The 20,296-nt window shown below is 32.7% G+C and overlaps 3 protein-coding genes across 3 annotated transcripts; all 3 read left to right on the top strand.

Moving 5' to 3' along the window:
• LOC145627313 (uncharacterized) lies at nucleotides 1–1,044 on the top strand. Its single transcript, XM_081679708.1, has 4 exons — nucleotides 1–231; nucleotides 349–486; nucleotides 592–672; nucleotides 767–1,044. The coding sequence occupies exons 1-4, from the start codon at nucleotides 34–36 to the stop codon at nucleotides 932–934; spliced, it is 585 nt and encodes a 194-aa protein (XP_081535834.1). The 5' UTR covers nucleotides 1–33; the 3' UTR covers nucleotides 935–1,044.
• An 11,243-nt stretch (nucleotides 1,045–12,287) lies between these two features.
• LOC145628199 (F-box protein At5g07610-like) lies at nucleotides 12,288–13,493 on the top strand. The gene has a single exon (XM_081680508.1). It carries the CDS (start codon nucleotides 12,288–12,290, stop codon nucleotides 13,491–13,493), a length of 1,206 nt encoding a protein of 401 aa, XP_081536634.1.
• A 1,766-nt stretch (nucleotides 13,494–15,259) lies between these two features.
• Nucleotides 15,260–15,818, top strand: LOC145628197 (B3 domain-containing protein Os06g0112300-like). Its single transcript, XM_081680507.1, has 2 exons — nucleotides 15,260–15,370; nucleotides 15,510–15,818. Exons 1-2 carry the CDS (start codon nucleotides 15,260–15,262, stop codon nucleotides 15,816–15,818), a joined length of 420 nt encoding a protein of 139 aa, XP_081536633.1.
• The last annotated feature ends 4,478 nt before the right edge of the window (nucleotides 15,819–20,296 follow it).

Raw genomic sequence — 20,296 nt, 5'->3', positions numbered from 1 at the left:
TTCAAAACGTTATTCCTAATCATTGCCCTTCAAATGATATTATGCCCAACACAGTCACCTAGATTGGCATCTGACTTGTTAGCAGCGTTGAGTTGTTCTATGGATTGCACAAACTATGATTGGTGTGAACTGGTTTTGTCAAAATTCATAGAGAATGTGTCAAGGTTCGCACGACGTTTTTATGCAAATGGATTTGCCGGTGGATGCGGTGGATGTGCAATATTTGCTGTAGTGAGTATCTAATTTATGCATTTAATGTCTTAGGTGGTGATTATGATATTTTCAAAAATGTTGTGAATACACTTTGATCTTTCCTATATATAACAACATTATTGCCCTTCATTTCAGATATTCTATTTGGACCGCCTTGATTTGGATCCAAATGAATGGGATATATATCCTCGAGTTAAGGCATGGAACATGGAGCGAATTGGGTATGCAGGGAAGCTAGACCGAACTATATCTGGTGACTATGGAAAAATCGGGGTAATATAGTGTAATTGCCATGTTTTTAATATCTCGGTTTTATCGTCACTTGTCAATACAATTTTGTTATCCTTATATATATCTATTTTTATTATAATTTTGAAGTTGATAGATGTTGCATATGGCGAAAGACACCCTAAGGTAGCTAGGGACACATTTGGACCCTTAGAATCTCCAATGTATAATGTGTGTTGGTATGACTAAAAATATTGATGAGCTTCAATTCATCATCACTACCAATAATTTTATACTAATTGAAATGTATGTATGTGCAACGTAGGATGTTTCCGAGCTTCTTGTCGGTAGAACTAGAGGTAGGCGTAGACGTCCGGACTTACTTGCTTTACGACGCGGTACGAAGCAAGTATATGAGGATACTACCACCCCCCTATACAATGAAGAATCCGCCAGCACTGATGGTGTGTTAGAAAATTCAGCAACCAGTTGATTTATAATGAAACACTTTGGTTAACATGTAGTACTATTTATGCACTTTTTATCATACAACTTAATATCGTACTTTCATTTCAATGTAATCATTAAGACCTGGTATTGTGAACTATGCAGTGGCGGATCCAGGATTTTCGAACTTATGAGTCACCATCAATAATTGATCACTTATTTCAATCCAAAAATTATATAAAAAAATTATATTTCACCAAAATTATTTCAATCCAACAATAGGATATAAAAATACATACTATAAAACTATTACATTAAACTAACTTTATGATTTTTTACTTAAAAACAAGAATTATTAAAAAAAAATGTTAGATAACTTAAGAGACCGGTTATTAAATATAACAGGTCTCTTTATTGAAGCGCAAAAATAGATAACAGGTCTCTAATGACGTGGTGGCAATGGCAGCAACAAAGAGACCACCTATCTGTTATTTTAATAGGCGGTCTCTTTGATATCTAAAAAACTGACAGTGGCTAATCTCAAATAGAAGCAGCAAAGAGACCGCCTATCTGTAATAGGGGGTCTCTTAGATTTTTTTTTTTTTTTTTTTTTTTTGTGCTGGTGAGTCACGTGACTCACTGTGCACCTTAATAGATCCGCCCCTGGAACTATGAAATCGCGGTGTGAGTTTTACAGTGCCTGTGTTTGAATGTCATGGTTTTATTGTAATACCCCTCATGATTCCTTTATCAGAATTTGATATACTAGTCATACCAATAAGGTCATCTTATTTTTAGGGATCTCATTTGCCAAAATACTACACAGTCAAGCGTGTTTGGCTGAGAGTAGTCTTGGGATAGGTGACCTCATGGGACTTCGTTTTGGTATATAAAGATAGTTGTTGACCGTTGATGCACATTCTATGACAATAGACCCCTTCCTAATTTGTTGGGGGTCGGGGTGTTACATTTATAGTGACTTTGCCATAGATAATAGATCAAAAGGGAGCGAGATAGGGATCAATATATCTTATGTGCAGCAAGAGTTATGAGACGTAATGGTGAATCTAATTTTTGGAACCGTGTTACATAGACATCAATCATGTCATCAAGACACTTATTAAGTTATTTTAAAAGAACTTGCTTTGTATGCATGTTTACCTTTTATTTTATTATTATTATTTTTTTTTTGGGATTAAATGTGATTATTTGTTAAAAACGGCTTCATATACTCTTAACTTCGTAAGAAGCTTCTTAATATTTAGGGTTTTGCTATACATAGCCCTTATGTATAAAAAAACAACAATTTCATAAAATTAATGCTCTTTTTCTTATTCCAATGGAATCTAATGCGAGTATTATTATTGAATTAAAAAAACTGATTCATTTAATGTAGTGTTATTCATAGGATAAATTGTCATAACACTACATTTAATAATGCATTGAAACTATTTTTTTTTAATGACGGTAAAATAACCACTAACATGATTTTAAAATAGAAAAATTAAATACCGCAACATTTTAATTTTGCTATTCCAATCCTGCTTAATACGGAGTAATAGTTGGCGGTTATTTAATGCTACAAGCCTACAATGCAGATTAGGTCATACAAGGTTAATAATATTCACTTTAGAAGAAGTCATGAATAAGTAACGTGTTATCATTGTGAATTTGTGACTACAACTATAAGTGAATGGATCTTCAAAGGAAAAAAAAAAAAAAAAAATTAATGTAGAGTGGACAATAAGCGCTTTTTTTTTTTTTTTTTTTTTTTTTTAATTGGTGAAATAAAGCTCATTTATTTCGGCAATAAGTTTTTCAAGTATCTCTATTCACTAATACTTGAAAAAACACGTCAGTGATGAATTATTGTGTCAAAAACACGTGTTATGGAAACTGCCCATCTTAAAGTGTTTTTTTTTTTTTTTTTTTTTTTTACAAAGTAGCTTCTTTGTATATGTCTTGTTTTTATTGTTATTTTTTCATATATACATTGTTTCCTTTTCTTTTATTTTAACATCAAGGAAGATTATTTTTCATATACAAACGTAAGTGTAAAAAAAAGTTTAATATTAATGATTGGAATAAGACATGTTAAAATAAAAGAAAAGGAAAAAAATAAGATATATTTTTTTACAACAAAAATAATCTTCCTTGATGTTAAAATATACAAACGTAAGAGTAAAAAAAGTTTAATATTAATGATTGGATGATTGGAATAAGACATGTTAAAATAAAAGAAAAGGAAAAAAATAAGATATATTTTTTTACAACAAAAATAATCTTCCTTGATGTTAAAATATACAAACGTAAGAGTAAAAAAAGTTTAATATTAATGATTGGAATAAGACATGTTAAAATATGCATTTTTATTGTAAAAAATAAAAATAAATAAACAACTTATATTTTTTCATATAATTTTTTTTTTTTACACTTACGTTTGTAAGTTGTATTTTTCATCATCAATATTAAACTTTTATATGTCCAATGTTAGCACTCCCTTCATTTCTTTAGTTTTCCCACATTAGGTAGTGTTAGGTTTCGGGAAAGCTTCAGGAAAGCTCCTCAATCTGGAGTGTGTACCATTGGTCAATTATATAGAGTTTACAACGCTAGGCCTAAACACGTTAGGAATCCTAGATACGACAAACATACAAAATATACCATAAATATATCCTAATCTGCGACAAATATTATCCTAAATATAATATCTATCAGGTAGCTACTATCCCCAGCCATAGTTTTATTAAATTACACGCATGTACAATTAAGCATCCGATGGGGATGATTTAATGATCGTTTTATTTACCTCGTATTCATTTAAGGTTATCGCATAGGTCAATAATTTTGTATATAATATTTAAATGTAAACATTATCTAAGTTATATTTATAGTATACGTACTTTAAATAGTTGAACCAGATTTATATTGTGTATACATTACTAGTACGGAAAATTATAGTATTTAACTCCATTCCAATTCACCCTTTTATACAATTTTGTAACGTGATTTGTTATATGAAACTTGAAATGTCTCATATGAATATATGATCCAACATCATATGAGCACTCTAAAAATCGTATAAGATGTTATTATGAGTCTAAAATTGATGAATAAAGGCTTGCCGGATACAATTAATTGGTTTTGTGAGGGAAGCAAGTCAAGGGTTCAACTCCTATTCTTAGCCATTATTTGTAGTAATACTCCTTATTATTACAGTTTTTTTTTTTTTTTTTTTTTTTTTTTTTTTTTTTCAGAACTTATTTTTTTAATCTTTATACTTTTACTATACTCTTTTGGACAGAAACCTAGAGTGCTTTTTTTCCTTTTATATTTAACATATCTTTGCTTCTCTCTCATCATTCCATTGACTAATCTTTATTTTACTTAATTTCTTACACAAAATTACACCTAATTTTCTATTTCTCAAATTCACTGGTACAATTGACAAATCTTGTCTATAAATTTAATTGATAGAATTTTTAAACTAAAGTTGCTCAAATTTTTGTGAAATTATATTTTGCTATATTTTTAAAGAGATATTTGGCCTTAAAAGAACTTACTTTTGGATGGTCTTTAAACCACCAACTACCTACAATAAATTCATAGAGTTCATATCTAGCTTTACCATCAAGTAACCCACGCTGTACTAACGCCGTAACTGGATGAATGGAGCGACGTAAAAAGATCGGTTGCCTACAAAAATACTACGTATCAAGTATAACTTTAACGGAAAAAGTATTTAATTTATTCACTACCCCGTAGTCCCGTACAATATAACTCAATTTTCCTACAACTCTCGTTTGTAAATGAGTAGTTGTGTACATATTAAAAAAATAAGAGGTGTGTCCAGTTAATTTCCTAATTAAAAAAAAAAAATTTTGTTTATCTGTGAGCATAATCGTCTTTTTCAATTACTAATGGAGAAATACACGCGTCTTTTATGTGCTAGTTGAGAGTACATGTGTAATTTTCTCACTAAATAGTAGTTGGACAACTCATTAAAAGTACCGAATAAATGACCATGCTTTTTCAATATATTTACAGAAATGCCACCAGATTAACAAAAATTCATTTATTTGATAAATAAACTAGTATGTACCGAAAAAAAATAAAAATAAAAATAAATAATAGAGGTAGTGTATGAACCATAAACCCCATTTGGCCATTTTCCCTGAACCAAATTTAATTACACTATTGAATTAGGAGCCAATATAACTTTAGGCCCAAAACTGTGATCAATTTCCCAAGGGCAAGGCAAGTAATAAAAAAAGTAATAAATAAATAAAATGCAGGAAATAAATACCTCTCTGAATTCTGAAAAATAGTTGAAGTCAGAAACTAAATTGAAAGCTAGTGTAGCAGTCTAGCTGAGGCAATCTTTTGCTCTGACTTTGAGCAATAGAGGTGAAACCGTGAAAGAGAAAATCATCAAAATCTTACCATTTTTGCAATCTATAGCTTGCTTTCAGGTACTTTTTTTGGTTCAATTTTATTTATATCTTACCATTTTTTTGCAAGATTATATCTTTATTTGCTTACTTCTAAGCAACTTCTTTATTTGGGGTTTTTTAATTTCAGCTTTTTTTTTGATGGGGGTATCTTCTGTTTTCTTCATACTTGTATATTTGTTTTTGATCTGACATTTTCCAGATTATTTACTTACTTTATTTATTATGTGTTGCATGTTTGACAATCCTCCTTGATCCAATATTTTTATTGACGGGCCTTTTGCTGTCTGTTTCTAACTTTTCTTTTGAATTTGTTGTCATTTTTTTTACATCTTGTTTTGATTTTAATGGATGTCTTGTGCAATGGGCTTTGTACTCCCTTTATTTTAGTCCCTTGGTCTCAATTAGTTGTGTTCCTTTCTTATTTTGCACGGAAATTAAGGAAATGGAGAGAGTGTAAACTCACGTGTGAAGTATGTTAGGAATAATCACAAAAGATACCACAATTTTGTTTTCTAGTAGAGTAAAAGAATAAAAATACATTTGAAAATGCACTTTGTTGGTTTGTGCAATTAATACATCCGTTACAGGTTATGTGCAACGATTAGACATTTTCCATAAAGTTTGAAGGGTATTAAATATGGACCCAACTTTGAAGGGTATTTAAGAGATTTTAGTGTGAGGAAACATAAAAAGTGGGGGTATAAAGTTAATTTTGCCCGAAATAAAGATAAATCTACTAATCTACGCATTCCTAATTGATGTTACAGAACCATGAGACATGAGTTTGTTACAAGAAAACAAATCACATCAAATTCTACCTCCGATATAAATAAAGTTTGATATGAATATTATTCGAGCAAAAGAAGTTAGATTCCTAATTGGGGTGGATCAGCTATAGAGACCTTAGTAAATGTGACATGTTTTCATTCTTAATCGGCCTAAATTACACATTTGGTGTGTATATGGGAATAAATTCTTAAACCTTCTAGTTTATTCTAGCCTAATTAAAGAACAATTGTCCTGTTTGATTAATGTTGTTCTTTGTTTAACTCGCGATTAATTAACTATATTATTGCTTAAAAAATTTGAAGCCAGCTAGTTCATTACTTTCTATTCATTTATAATCTGCATCTTAACATTGAAATTTTCGAGCAATGTTTTTTGATATTATGAGCCTTTAAATTTCCTGTCACAGAAATGGGTGACAAATTAGAACCACTACAAAATAATGAGCAAGTAGTAGTTGAACCAGAGTCTGATCATGGAGTTGAACTTGAACTTGAACCTGACCATGAACCCGAAGCTGATCCTGTATCAGAACCTAAAGTTGAACTTAAACTTGAAGTTGAACCTGAAGTAGATCCTGTACCAGAATCTGAAGTTGAACCTGTGGCTGCAGATTCCTGCAAGGATATCGATATCGAGCCACTTTCAGGAAAGCCTTACTTTCCTATAGTTATTGTGAAGTCACATGTCGGCCTTGTTGCTTATAAATATCAACTGGTATATATGCTTTCTTATTAACTTTTCATGGATCATCTGTTTAACTTTTAGGAACAGAAAGCTTTAATTTACATTCATATTATGTCATGAAACTTTGTGTCGAAATAACATCATACATATATTGTACACTACACCACAGCACAACTCCTAGTACATATGACATAATATAGGTGCTTAAGAAGAATGACTAATGACTTTTAATTCATTGATTGTACCAGATATTACCTATAAAATTTTCTCAAGCCCTTCCCAACAAAACAATCCCGGTCATCTTAACTCGCGGTGGAAACAGCTGGGAGACAGCTTATTTAGGTGACAAAACACCATCTAATAAAAGGTTCGACTCTAGGTGGAGAGCATTTGCTGAGGACAACAATCTAAAGGTTGGAGATGTTTGTGTTTTCGAGCTCGTGGAACAAAGTGATACTTTGCTCAAGTTCAAGGTTCAGGTCCTTAGTCCTTAGAGGTGATTTTCCATCTATGTTACTATACAAGGAAGATGGTACCATCAACAATCCCATAGTTGTTGAATAAAATTAGTCATGTTTCTTTCTCTAGTATGATTAATAAATTAGCTAGGTTGTTTATTAGTAAGTGGTCTTTTGTTAACTTATTTACGAAATATATTTGACATAGCTTGGTATGACCATATGAGCGTATGACCTCTCCATTAATGTGGTTTTTGTATTAGCTGCTATGTATTGTATACAAGTAGAATGGAGGTCCGCGTAAACAAGCTGGTTATTGTTTTGAATAAGGATCAATGGATGTCATTTGCTTTTATTAAGCCTGAAATAGTGAAAGCCACAAGGGGCAAAATGATGTAGACGGTAATTGATCCAGAATCTTGAGTCCCACCCTTAAAATTTTAACCAACTAAGCTAGTTGATCATCCATAATAAGCAAAGAATTCACTATGACTAAAATAAAGTCAGATGTCATATATTTTTCCCCTCTCTAAATCTCTATTTTAGAGAGGGGGGGAAAATTGAGAGAAATTGAGGAAAAAAATTATGGTAAATCTTGTAAAAAAGGAAATATATAAGATTTTAGAGAAGGTTTTGAGTAGAACGGACTCACACGAGTCCAGTTTATAATGTACACATTCATCCCATCCCTTACCCACTGCCATGCCACTGCCTAGTCCCCTGTCGGTGGTCGGTGACCCTCCCCCTCACATTCCTCCACAAACTAACCCACTTCAATCCACTCTATCTCCTCCAATCTTCGCCCCAATTCTCAACCATGGCCGCTCTTAGCCGCCGTGGAAGAAGGACCCATCGAGAGATATAAACCCTGAAAATCAGTTTAATACAACTACTTGGTATAGGGATATATCGGTCGTTGGACAATCACCCTAAAACCAAACAATAATTCTACCTAAACCAACCTAAGACAAGTCTAGGGTAAGTAGAGGATCGTGTCCACAGGGAATGGGTGAAGAACACCAAGAGTATGAAACGGTTGTAAGTTAATTCGGTCACAAATTTGGTTTTAAATGGTTAGCTACTATATAAAAGAACGCTAGGGGAAACGAGATTCAACACCAACCAAAGCCAAGGCATCAATAACAAGGATGAATCATGAGCACACATAGAAGATAGTAAAGGAACTTAATATTGTCTTCTTTCAAAGTCACAACATAAGTACTCCCTAGATTACGCACTAACACGATAAGGATTAAGTCTCAAGGATAGGAAGTGGGTTTCTAGCTCGAGTTTGTCTCTCGATCGCTCCGAACTAGCATGAAGCTCAAATAATTGAGATTTCTCATCTAATTACCATACTAAAGCAACCTACTCAATGAAACCAAACATCCAAAATCATGAAAGTAGCATAATCTAATTGCACAAGAAAGGACTCACTCCAAAACCCCATCTTTCGATGTGAGAAGAGGGATGAACACATAAGCATATTGTGGCCAACAAAATACACATGCAATTATCAATTCAAGTACAAAAAACTATCAAACCAAGGTAGCACATGAATAAATCCAAGTCAATTAGCCATAGCTTGGTTGGGTTTTCACCCAACCCCTAACTAAGAGACTACTCACTAAACATGGTGGAAGTTGCTCTAACAATTAAATCTAGGGTTTTCATGAATTCAAGTAAACCAGGAAAGAGATGAAACAAGGATGGATTAAACATGCAAGGGTAAATAAACAAGATTAAGGAAGAAATTATCAAATCAAAACAATTAAAATTGAAAATTAAGAGCAAGAGATAGAGGAAAGAGATTACTTAAAAATACTTCAAAGTTGTTGAATTCAAGAGAATAATCTTCAATTAATCTACTACAATCATTGAGTTTGAGAAGTTCTAAGCTAATTAATGAGGGTTGAGAGAAACTAAGGGCCTAAGGAACTAAAGAGAAAAAAAGATCCCCCCATCTGAAGTCAAACGTCCTATTTATATGCCCAAAAATTACATAGCAAAATCCGTCAAAATCGGGCTTCAGAACAAGAGGAGCGCCCGCTCCAGTAAGTAGGAGCGCCCGCTCCTCTGTGTGGAGCCCCCGCTCCTGGGCTCTCTGCATGCCCTCTCCTCTTGAAGCAGTTTGGGGCAGAATGTAAGAAAACAGGGAGGAGCGCCCGCTCCTTGAAGGCTGCACGCCCGCTCCTATATGTGCAGGGGGAGGCAGAATGTGGCAGTTAAGGTAGGAGCGCCCGCTCCTTCTTAGGTGCACGCCCGCTCCTGCTTTCCTTTGCTTCCAAAGAGTATTTCTTCATGCTTATGCTATTTAGCCCATTTTTCATTGTACCTAAAAGCACGAGCACACACATAAAAAGAAACGGGGAAGCCAAAAGATGCAAATTAGCAAAAGAGGAGTTAGAAAAAGGGATTAAAGTAGGGGAAAGAGTACAAAATTGTGTTTAGAAAGCCATGATAAGCGGACAAATAAAACACTTATCACTACCACCTACAGCTTTCATGGCCAGCACAATATAAACACATAGATCATTGTTAACATACAGCCGTAGCAACAACATAAGATTTTCATGGATTAACAACTTAGGCCCTGTTCTTTTGAGCTTATGGGCAGAACATAGCAGATTTCAGCAGAGCAAAGCATATTTTAGCAGAGCAGAGCAGATTTCAACAGAGCAGAGCAGAGCCGAGCCGAGCAGAGCAGATTTCAGCAGAGCAAAGCAGATTTCAGCAGAGCAGAGCAGATTTTAGTAGAGCAGAACAGATTTCAGCAGAGTCGAGCAGAGCATAGCAGATTTATTTCATTATTATTATTATTATTATTATTAGTATTTATTTATTTATTTATTATTTATTTATTTATTTATTTATTATTATTATTATTACTAATATTATCACATTATTATTATAATCATTAAATTTTTAAAGTTAAATATTAATTATTATTATTATATTAATTATAATTATTATTATTATAAAATATTATTTAATTATTATTATGATTAAATATTAATTATTTATTATTATTCTTATTAAATTATTATTATTATTAAATGTTAAATATTATTTATTATTATTATTATTATTATTATTTTTTTTTTTTTTTTTTTTTGAAAGAAGTCCTAAAGGACATTAAATTTCATTAATTATAGCCATACGCCATCTACAATTGACAATTAACGATAATGAAAACGAATTTAGCAAAATCAAACAAGAATTAATCGGGGAAGGGCTAAGAATCCAAATACATAAATATAACAATTCGGCACATTCTCGCTTCGTTGTCTCATACAACTTTTTGAGTGGATCCGTCGCCGCTTCGCAATTTTGTGAGAAAGAAAATTCTTGTGTTGATTCCGTAACCCGAATCCTAGCCATAATCAATAGTAGCCCCGCACAACCAGAGACCACATTAAACACAATTAAAACCTTGTCTTTCGAAGGAGTCCGAAAAACCTTGTCTTTCGAAGGAGATCGAAAAAACCTTGTCTTTCGAAGGAGATAAACCCTTTTTTCGAGGGAGACATTATTGTAACCTAGAACAAATTAAAAAACTTGAAAGAAAATAAAATTTGGGGCTTTCCACCGGTGAAATCCGATGGAAGCCCCTTGAAAATTGACAATGGAGACTAAAGTTTAGGAGAGAGAAGAGAGAGAGAGGAGGCTAGGTTTTTTTTTAGAGAGAGAATACTCCGATTATTTATTATTATTATTATTATTAAATATTAATAATTAAATATTATTATTATTATTTTATTTAATATCAATAATTAATTATTGTTATTATTATTATTAATTATTAATTATTATTAATTATTAATTATTATTAAATATTAATTGTTATTATTAAATACTAAATATTATTTATTTATTATTATTATTAAATATTAATTATTATTATAATAATTCAATATTAAGTATTAATTTTAAGTAGAACAGAGCAGAGCAGAGCAGATTGAAGCAGAGCAGAGCAGAGCAACTGTAAAGAACGGGGCCTTAGATATTTCCAATCGGATACCATGGCATGCTTAACACAAATGTATTTACGTTATCATTTTTCGAATTGACCAATATTGTCTATTATCAATTAAAAAAAAAAGCTAATACCTGATCAATATAATATATTATCAAACAAAATAAATCTAATACCCGACCATACTAACATATTATCAAACAAAAGAAATCTAATACCTGACCAATATGACCTATTATCAAACAAAAGAAATCTAATATTTACCTGACTACTATAACCTTTATCAAACAAAAGAAATCTAATATCTTACCATTATTATTATTTAATTTTTGACACTTGTAATCTAATATCTGGCCATTATTATCTAAAACCTGACAATTAAAATTTTTATTTTTTTTCGGTTTGTATGATTGGACTCGTGAATACGTTCTATACAATACTTTTCCTTTTGGAAAGGTTAAATATTACTTTTTTTTTAATTTTTATTTTTATTTTTTTGAAACAAAAAAAAAATTGTAAATATTACTCGTTATCAAATATACAAGTATTTGTCAAAAAAAAATATATATATATATACAAGTATCTATCATGGTTCCAAAAAAAAAAAAAAAAAAAAAAAAAAAATTTAGTATGGTCCCAAAAAAAAAAAAATTAGGAAGCTATGAATTTTTTAATGTATGCCCATGGTATGCGTGCAAAGTAAATTTTTTTAAAAAAAAACCCTTAATTTGAAGCCCAATAAAGACTAAAAAAGATTAATTAAGCTACAATAAGAAGGGAAATTGCAAAGTTATCTTAAATGTACTCTAACAACCAATTCTACTCCGTGATAAACATAAACTCCTACTACAACATAAATTAGAATATCATGAATATTTATATACATACATAAGTATATGACAAATATTGGGATCTCACATAATTCTAATCTTTAGACTTTTTTTCCTCTAGATTTATATTATCTAGTCAAATCCTTGAAATTTTACATAAAATTTTCAATTGCCTTTAACCCTTGAAATTTTAGATTTAGCTTTAGCCATGGCAAACGAGAGTTGTATAGAATTACAACTGGAAAATCTAACCGATGAGATGTTAATTGAAGTTCTTATCCGACTACCATGGCAATCAACCCGTCGATTTATGTGCGTCTCTAAGCGTTGGATGTCATTGATATCGAATCCATACTTTGTGGACCGGTTTTGCCATCATAATAATAATGGCAAGGTTAATAATAATAATAACTTGCTTGTACTTGTTACAGGAACTAGGAAAGACATGTATGGTGAAAAATTCATCACTAAAATTCAAAAAGTTTTTCCTAGTTCGAAATCTACTCTTAAAGACTCGATTCCAATTTCATTCGATTTCTTACACAAGAAAGTCGGGGTATTTAATTTGTTAAGTGTGTCGAAAGACTTGTATTTGATCCATGACACAAAACTTAATCTTTTGGTATGTAATCCCTCGACAAAGCAGTTGTCATTGGAACTTCCTCGTCGATGGAACTTCGATGAAATAGCTTCTTTTATTGGCATCCTTTGTAGCGAGGATGATCCATCGATATACAAAGTGGTTATTGGTCGATTTGATGATGTCGAAAACATTCAAATCAAATTCGATATCTTCTCATCTGATAGTGGCTGTTGGAGTACCTTTGTGGTTCCGGGCCCCTCAAACTATAATCGAGTAACTTTTACTCGTAGTAATCAACCTGCTGTGATATGTAACGGAAAGTTGCATTGGGCATACAGCACGCTTAGTGTAGTCGTATACGATCCTTTCGACAAGCCTGACCAATGCGACTTCATCAAATTTCCAGAGGAATTTGATGATGAGGATGATTTTATACTTTTCTTTGACAACTTTCGCCTAAGCAATGTACAAGGGTGCATACGAATATACAATAAACGCGTTTATGATAGAGATCCAATCGCAATACTTACCTTTTGGGAGTATAATAACAATGCTTGGAACGTAAAAAAGTTCAATCTTAGTAGTGTTGATCTCGGTAGTATGGCCGCCGTTTCCTCTTGTTATAGGAAATATAGTATGAAAATTAAAGGTTTTGATCCTTTCAACGGAGATATTGTCTATGCACACGCTTTAACATCAGGCCAATTTCTTGCAATAGACATGAAAGCTTTAACGGCACATACTATCGACGATTTAAGTTTAAGTAGTCCATTTCCTTTGATCATGAACTTATTTCCTTATTCCCAACTCCCATGGCCAACTCCGATTTAGGTTAGCCCGGCCTATATTATAGGTTCATTTGTTTCCATTTGATCTGAATTGTTTCCACTTGAATAAAGATTAATGTAGTATTCATTTTATTAATTTCTAGATGTATTCATCAATTTGCTGTTTGATTAATTCCAAAATTATAATCTGAATTAGTACGAGTATATTATATTATGTATGCCTAGCTACTTGGTTATATTATGTTTCATTATTATTCTGTCTATCTCTATATGATATGATGTTCTTACTACGATTTATGAACAACAGTTATAGACAGAAAGAACAAATTTAATTACCACTTACCAGCTTAATTAATTACGATCTCCCCTAGTCATATTATCTTGTCCTATATAAAAGAGGTTTCTAGGAGGCAAAACAAACTCCAATACATACAAATAGTGCATTTTCTCTCAAACAAATACGACTACATAAAGCTGTTGAGCGGCAAGGCATATTAGGGGTCAGGTTCCAGAGATTGGCTCCTCGGCCAAGTGAGGTAACTAGCTAAGGCGGCCAAGGCAGCACATTCGTGAGCCGTGACTAATGTCGAACTGAGCTATGTCGTATGTGTTGGGCTATGGGTCCCTTCTTATGTGGAGAAAGCCCATTTGATGTTGTGTTAGCTTTTGGGGCAACTAGTTAAGTTTTAGCCCAAGTAGCCAAGTGGTGTTAGTGTTTCTTTGAGAAGCTACTACTTGTTGACACAAAGCCTTAAAAACATCACTTACTTGCTGCCAACTATAGTGAGTTAATGAGGGAATCAATTAGTTGAGAGTAAGAGAAAAATACAGAGAGCTCAAGTGAGCAGCCCTGTTCACGGTTTTCACAGCGCAGAGGAATATGTTATATACTCTATCACTCCCCCTCACATGAAAGACCCTTTGGGCTTGAAATGTGGATGCAGCACAGGCTCTCTCATACCCGGCGCGAATTAATTCCACTTTAAAGGAGGGGTGGACGAGATTCGAACCCGTGACCTCTATGTCACGTTGGCTCCGATACCATGTTAAAGGACCAACTCAACCAAAAGCTTAAGCTGATGGTTGAGGCCCAGGAATATGTTATATACTCTATCACGTGGTCCGATTTAGCTCAAATTTTGACATCTTGTCCGGGACATCTAGGGATTTATTTTCAACGGTCGGATTGTCATCTTCTGCTTTGGTTCGTGAGATAAGGCTTCTGGACAGAAGCACCATTTTCTGGTTTTATCTCTCAATTTCTTCCTTAATTGTTTTGTTCTTATGATTGTTGTTGTTGGGTAATTGAGTACCCATCTTTTAGCCTTGGAATTGTGTTTGTGTAACGTTCCTTTGATCATAATAAGAACAATTTGGGTGAACTCCTAAAGTCCCGTGGTTTTTACTCTTCACATCGAAGAGGTTTTCCACGTAAAAATCGTGTGTCTCTTGCTTGATTATATTGTCTATGCTCGTTCTTTGCCTTAAGTTGCTGCATTATATGTGTTGATATTGCCAGTGGTGTTGTTGATCTCGGAGAATATTTCATATAGCTTGGGTTAAGTGTGACATTTGAACAAATTAGTAGCTTGTGTGTGCTTGTGATTTGTTTGTCTGGTCGATTTACAAGAGGTGTGTTTATCCTCAACAGTCTTAAGTCTTAAGTTTGCACCATATACACATATAAATTTTATTAATAGGGAGTGCTTAATTAAGTACTTCATTTAATTAGTAGTATCGTTTATGTGAATGATATCAAATATAATGATGATATTTATAATATTATATGGATTGTTGTGTTTTAGAGAAATGAAACGTAGAGTGGATACTTGTGAGGATATTGATATCGAACCGAAGACAGGAGCACCATTCTTCCATGTCAATCTTACTAAGACGCACGTTTCTCCTCTCTATCAATTGGTATGTTTTTCCTTTCATCTCTTTCAATTTACAAGAATATAGGTAAATTAAAAAAAAAAAAATGGTACATTTAATTTTAATACGTGATTAAAAAGTTTCTTTGATTACATCTATATATATTAGACAATACCGGCTGAAGGTGCTCGAACCGATCCTTCCTAACATTGAAGCCCCGGTGATCCTCACTCGTGGCACTAAGAGTTGGACGATGAACTATCTCGGTAAAAATGTAGTGCATAAAAGGTTGGATAAAAGATGGAAACAATTTGCTGTTGACAACAAACTTAAGGTTGGAGATGTTTGTACTTTCGAGCTTATATCGAAAGATCCAATGATGTTGAAGGTTCAAGTTCTTCGTGGTGACTTTCCGGCTGCTCTACTCAATAGCGATGAAGAAGAAGAAGAAGAAAAAGGAGAAACAAGCTATAATCCTATAGTTGTTGAGTAAGAAAACTATTACAGGTTCAATCTTGTTTATTTCCTAATTTGTTAGGTTAGTTTTAGATTTAGGCCCTGTTTGATTCACCTTAATTTTGCTGAACTGAAATTATTTTTACTGAACTGAACTTATTTTTACTGAACTGAACTTAATTTTACTGAATTGAAATTATTTTTACTGAACTTAAATTATTTTTACTGAACTGAACTTATTTTTACTGAACTGAACTTAATTTTACTGAATTGAAATTATTTTTACTGAACTTAAATTATTTTTACTGAACTGAAATTATTTTTACTGAACTGAACTTATTTTTACTGAACTGGAATTATTTTTACTTAATATTATTTTTTTAAGGTGAAGAGAACAAGGCCTTAGTTGGCATAATGATTTCGATGTTTTTATGTACTTGAAAGTAAGGCAATGTTCTTATTAGGCTAGTTGATTATTATTAGTAGTAACATAATTATTAGCTAATAAAGAAATTATATTATGCTGAATTATTGCTGATATTAATATCAAGAAATAGTAAGGCCCTGTTCTCTTCACTTAAAAAAATAATATTAAGCAAAAATAATTTCAGTTCAGTAAAATTAAGTTCATTTCAGTAAAATTAATTTCAGTTCAGTAAAAATAAGTTCAGTTTAGTAAAATTCAGTTTTCTTAAAGTAGAATTATATTAGAAAATCAGTAAAAAAAATAATTTAAGTTCAGTAAAAAAATAATTTAAGTTCAGTAAAAATAATTTAAGTTCAGTAAAAATAATTTCAGGTTCAGTAAAATTAAGTTCATTTCAGTAAAAATAAGTTTAGTTCAGTAAAAATAATTTCAGTTCAGCAAAATTAAGGTGAATCAAACAGGGCTAAGTCTTATTTCTATATCTCGATTTAATCCTCCATAGTAATCTTATTATGCATTTACCGTTTGTGGGTGTGATATGTAACGGAAAGTTACATTGGACTTACAGCACGCTTAGTGTAGTTGTATACTTGTACAGATCCTTTCGACAAGACTGACCAATGCGAATTCATTAAATTTCGGAGTAATTTTTTTAATGACGAGAATGATTATATACACTTCTATCACGGCCACTAAGCAATGTTCAATGGTGCATATGACTATACAATACACGCGTTTATGTTGCAATACTAGGTTTTTGGGACTTTAATAATCATGCTTGGAAGTTGGAACGAAAAAAAAGGTCGATCTTAGTAGTGTTAAACTTGGTAGTATGGCCGTTTCCTCTTGTTATAGGAAATATAGTATGAAAGAGTGGAGTTAAAGGTTTTGATCCTTTCGACGGAGATGTTGTCTATGCACACGCTTTAACATCAGGCCAATTTCTTGCAATAAACATGAAAGCTTTAACGGGACATACTATCGCCGATTTAAGTTTAAGTTAGCCCTTCACTTTCAAGGAGTTTTTGATTAATTGTTTTAATGTACGCCTATATTATAGGTTCTTTTGTTTCCATTTGAATTATTTCCACTTGAATAAGAATGTAGTCTTCATTTTTTATTAATTTGTTGTTTTATCAATTCCAAAATTATAATCTGAATTAGTATGAGTATGTTATAAGAAGTATTATGTATGATTACTAGTCTTGCCATCTCAAATGTATATGCACGAAGTAGGCTTTACTTGCTTATACAAGGATATCCTTAGGTATTATATTATGTTTTATTATCACTCTCTCCGTCCCTAAATGATGTTGCTACTATGACTTATAAACAACAATTAGTGACAAAAAGAACATATTTACGAGCTTAATTAACTACGATTTCCCCTCGTTATATTTTCTCGGTTTCTCGCTTCATTCAATGATCCCTCAAACCTTTTCTTATATCTTTCAATTCCCTAAATTCATTAGTCAATTGCATCAAACCATATATATAACCATCATATTTCTACAAAATCAAAAGACTGACCTGAACATTTTCCAATTCTAGATGTCATGTTATAGAGTTACAGGCTGTAATTGATCCACTACTTATTGTCAATTGCATCAATCCATCTCAGCTCTTACGTTACATGATAATAAATACTCCATGCCTTACTTCACGCATCTTGTACACTCCTCATCGTGACCAATCATAACTCGAAACCTATGCAAAAAGGTACTTTGTAGCTCTACTAGAAGCTTAATTAGCTTGCACTTGAGATTGCAACTTGCAATCTCTATCACTCTCGTCTATAAAAGGGTTACTAGTAGGCAAAACAAACACGAGTACATAGAATACATACAAGCTATTAACTGTCTTGAGCGGCGAGGCATATTAGGGGCCGGGTTCTGATCCAGAGATTGGCTCCTCGGCCAAGTGAGGTATCTAAGGCGGCCAGGGCAGCACATTCATGAGACGTGACTAATTCCACCTTGATCTTGGAGAACCTAGCTATGTCGTATGTTTCCATCTATCTATATAAGTCTTAAGTTTACAATTTTACACCATATATAATTTAAATACGGAGTTTTTAATTAACTAGTTAGTCTTATAGTTTATGTTTATCATAATAATGTATGGATTGTTATTGTGTTTTAGAGAAATGAAACCAAGAGTGAATACTTGTGAGGATATTGAAATCGAACCGAAGACAGGAGCACCATTCTTCCATATCAAGCTTACTAAGACGCATGTTTCTCCTCAATATCAATTGGTATGTTTTTTCTTTCATCTCTTTCATTTTATAAGAATATAGGTGGATAAAAATAAATGATACGTACATTTTACTATGTCATTGATAAGTTTCTTTGATTACATCTATATTAGACAATACCGGCTGAAGGTGCTCGAATCCTTCCTAACATCGAAGTCCCAGTGATCCTCACTCGTGGCACTGAGAGTTGGGAGATGAACTACATCGGTAATAATATAGTACATAAAAGGTTGGATGGTAGATGGAAACAATTTGCTGTTGACAACAAACTTAAGGTAGGAGATGTTTGTACTTTCGAGCTCATGTCGAAAGATCCAATGAGGTTGAAGGTTCAAGTTCTTCGAGGTGACTTTCCAGCCGCTCTACTCAATAGCGATGAAGAAGAAGAAGAAAAACAAGTCAAAGAAGAAGAAGAAGAAGAAGAAAAAGGAGAAACAAGCTATAATCCTATAGTTGTTGAGTAAGAAAACTATTATAGGTCGGTTCAACCAGTATTAATTTATACGGAGTAAGGTTTAATTTTAGATATAGTTTGTAGAATAATTTCAATGTTTTTAGAAAGCCCTGAAGTATGTATTTCGAATTGTTGAGTCCAAAAACAAGGCAATGTTCTTATTAGGCTAGTTGATTATTAATACTAGTAACATTATTATTAGCTAAAGTAATTATATTGTGCTGATATTAATAATATACTGATGATTATCTCGAATTAACGAATCATCGTTAGTATGCAATTATAATATGCTGCCATTCTCAAAGTTTAATAACAGAGCATGCAGTTTCTGGATGCGGCTAAATTAGATGATAGGAGCTCGAGTACTCAATCAGGAAGCATCTGCAATTAGATCTCTATCACCTTCGAGACTGATCATAATTTTATGGAAAAATCATCGTTCAAATGATCTTTGTAACACCAAATTTATAATTATCTACAAACTTTTGTAAGTATATATAGCTAACAAAATTAGCAGCTGCAGCCTGCAGACATCAGCAACTACCGGCTAACAGAATAAAAATTAGTAATGAAAATTAGCTTCACACCGTGACACCAATCAAGTCACTGAGTCAATATCTGAAATAAAGGGTGGTAATGGAGGGTAAGAACAAGATACCAACCATGGTATGACAACTTGTACAACGATTCATTGAGTTCCAATGATAACAACAGATAAAGCCGAAGTTCCACAACCATCTCAACTGAAAAGGTGCTGCAGACTCGCAGTCTCAATAGATACAAGTCATCTCTACATTAGTCTAAGTTGCAACGATAGACATACTAACAGGTCTGATATCAGCTAAAAAAGCTTCTTAATTAATCAAGTATTAGAGGGACAACTAGATAAGCTAAGGAATTAAGCTGGACAAGGTTTGTACTCATTAGTGGAATGGAAGCAGCGTACTTCTGATGTAATGCCGCAACATATGCAGTTCTTTCACCACACTAATCAACAAGTGCACGGTTAATCCTCCAAATGAGCAGCAGATCCCGTATAGGAAGCCTGGCCAAGATACAAAGACAAAAACAAAGTTAGTGAAAAATTTAGTTCGAATTACTGGATGCATAATTCATAATACATAAAGAGAAACGCTGTAAACAAAATAGTAAGTACTAAACACATAAGAAATAGTTCTTCCCCATCTTTGCCACCATCCATATACATAATGCATGACTTGCAAAACTTCATCACAAAAAGATTTATCAGATATGATTCAACATTGGTGAGACAACAAACACTCTACTCTTCCCCTCACCCTGTTACTAAATCAAGCCGGACAAAAGAGTTTTCAATACAAATTTGATTTAATGATTTACAAAAGATAAACAGATTGC

This window comes from Chenopodium album, chromosome 4 (assembly GCF_948465745.1).
Source record: "Chenopodium album chromosome 4, dcCheAlbu1.1, whole genome shotgun sequence".
Taxonomy (NCBI): domain Eukaryota; kingdom Viridiplantae; phylum Streptophyta; class Magnoliopsida; order Caryophyllales; family Amaranthaceae; genus Chenopodium; species Chenopodium album.
Note: the sequence above shows the minus strand (reverse complement) of the source record. Positions and strands in the feature narration are given on the sequence as shown.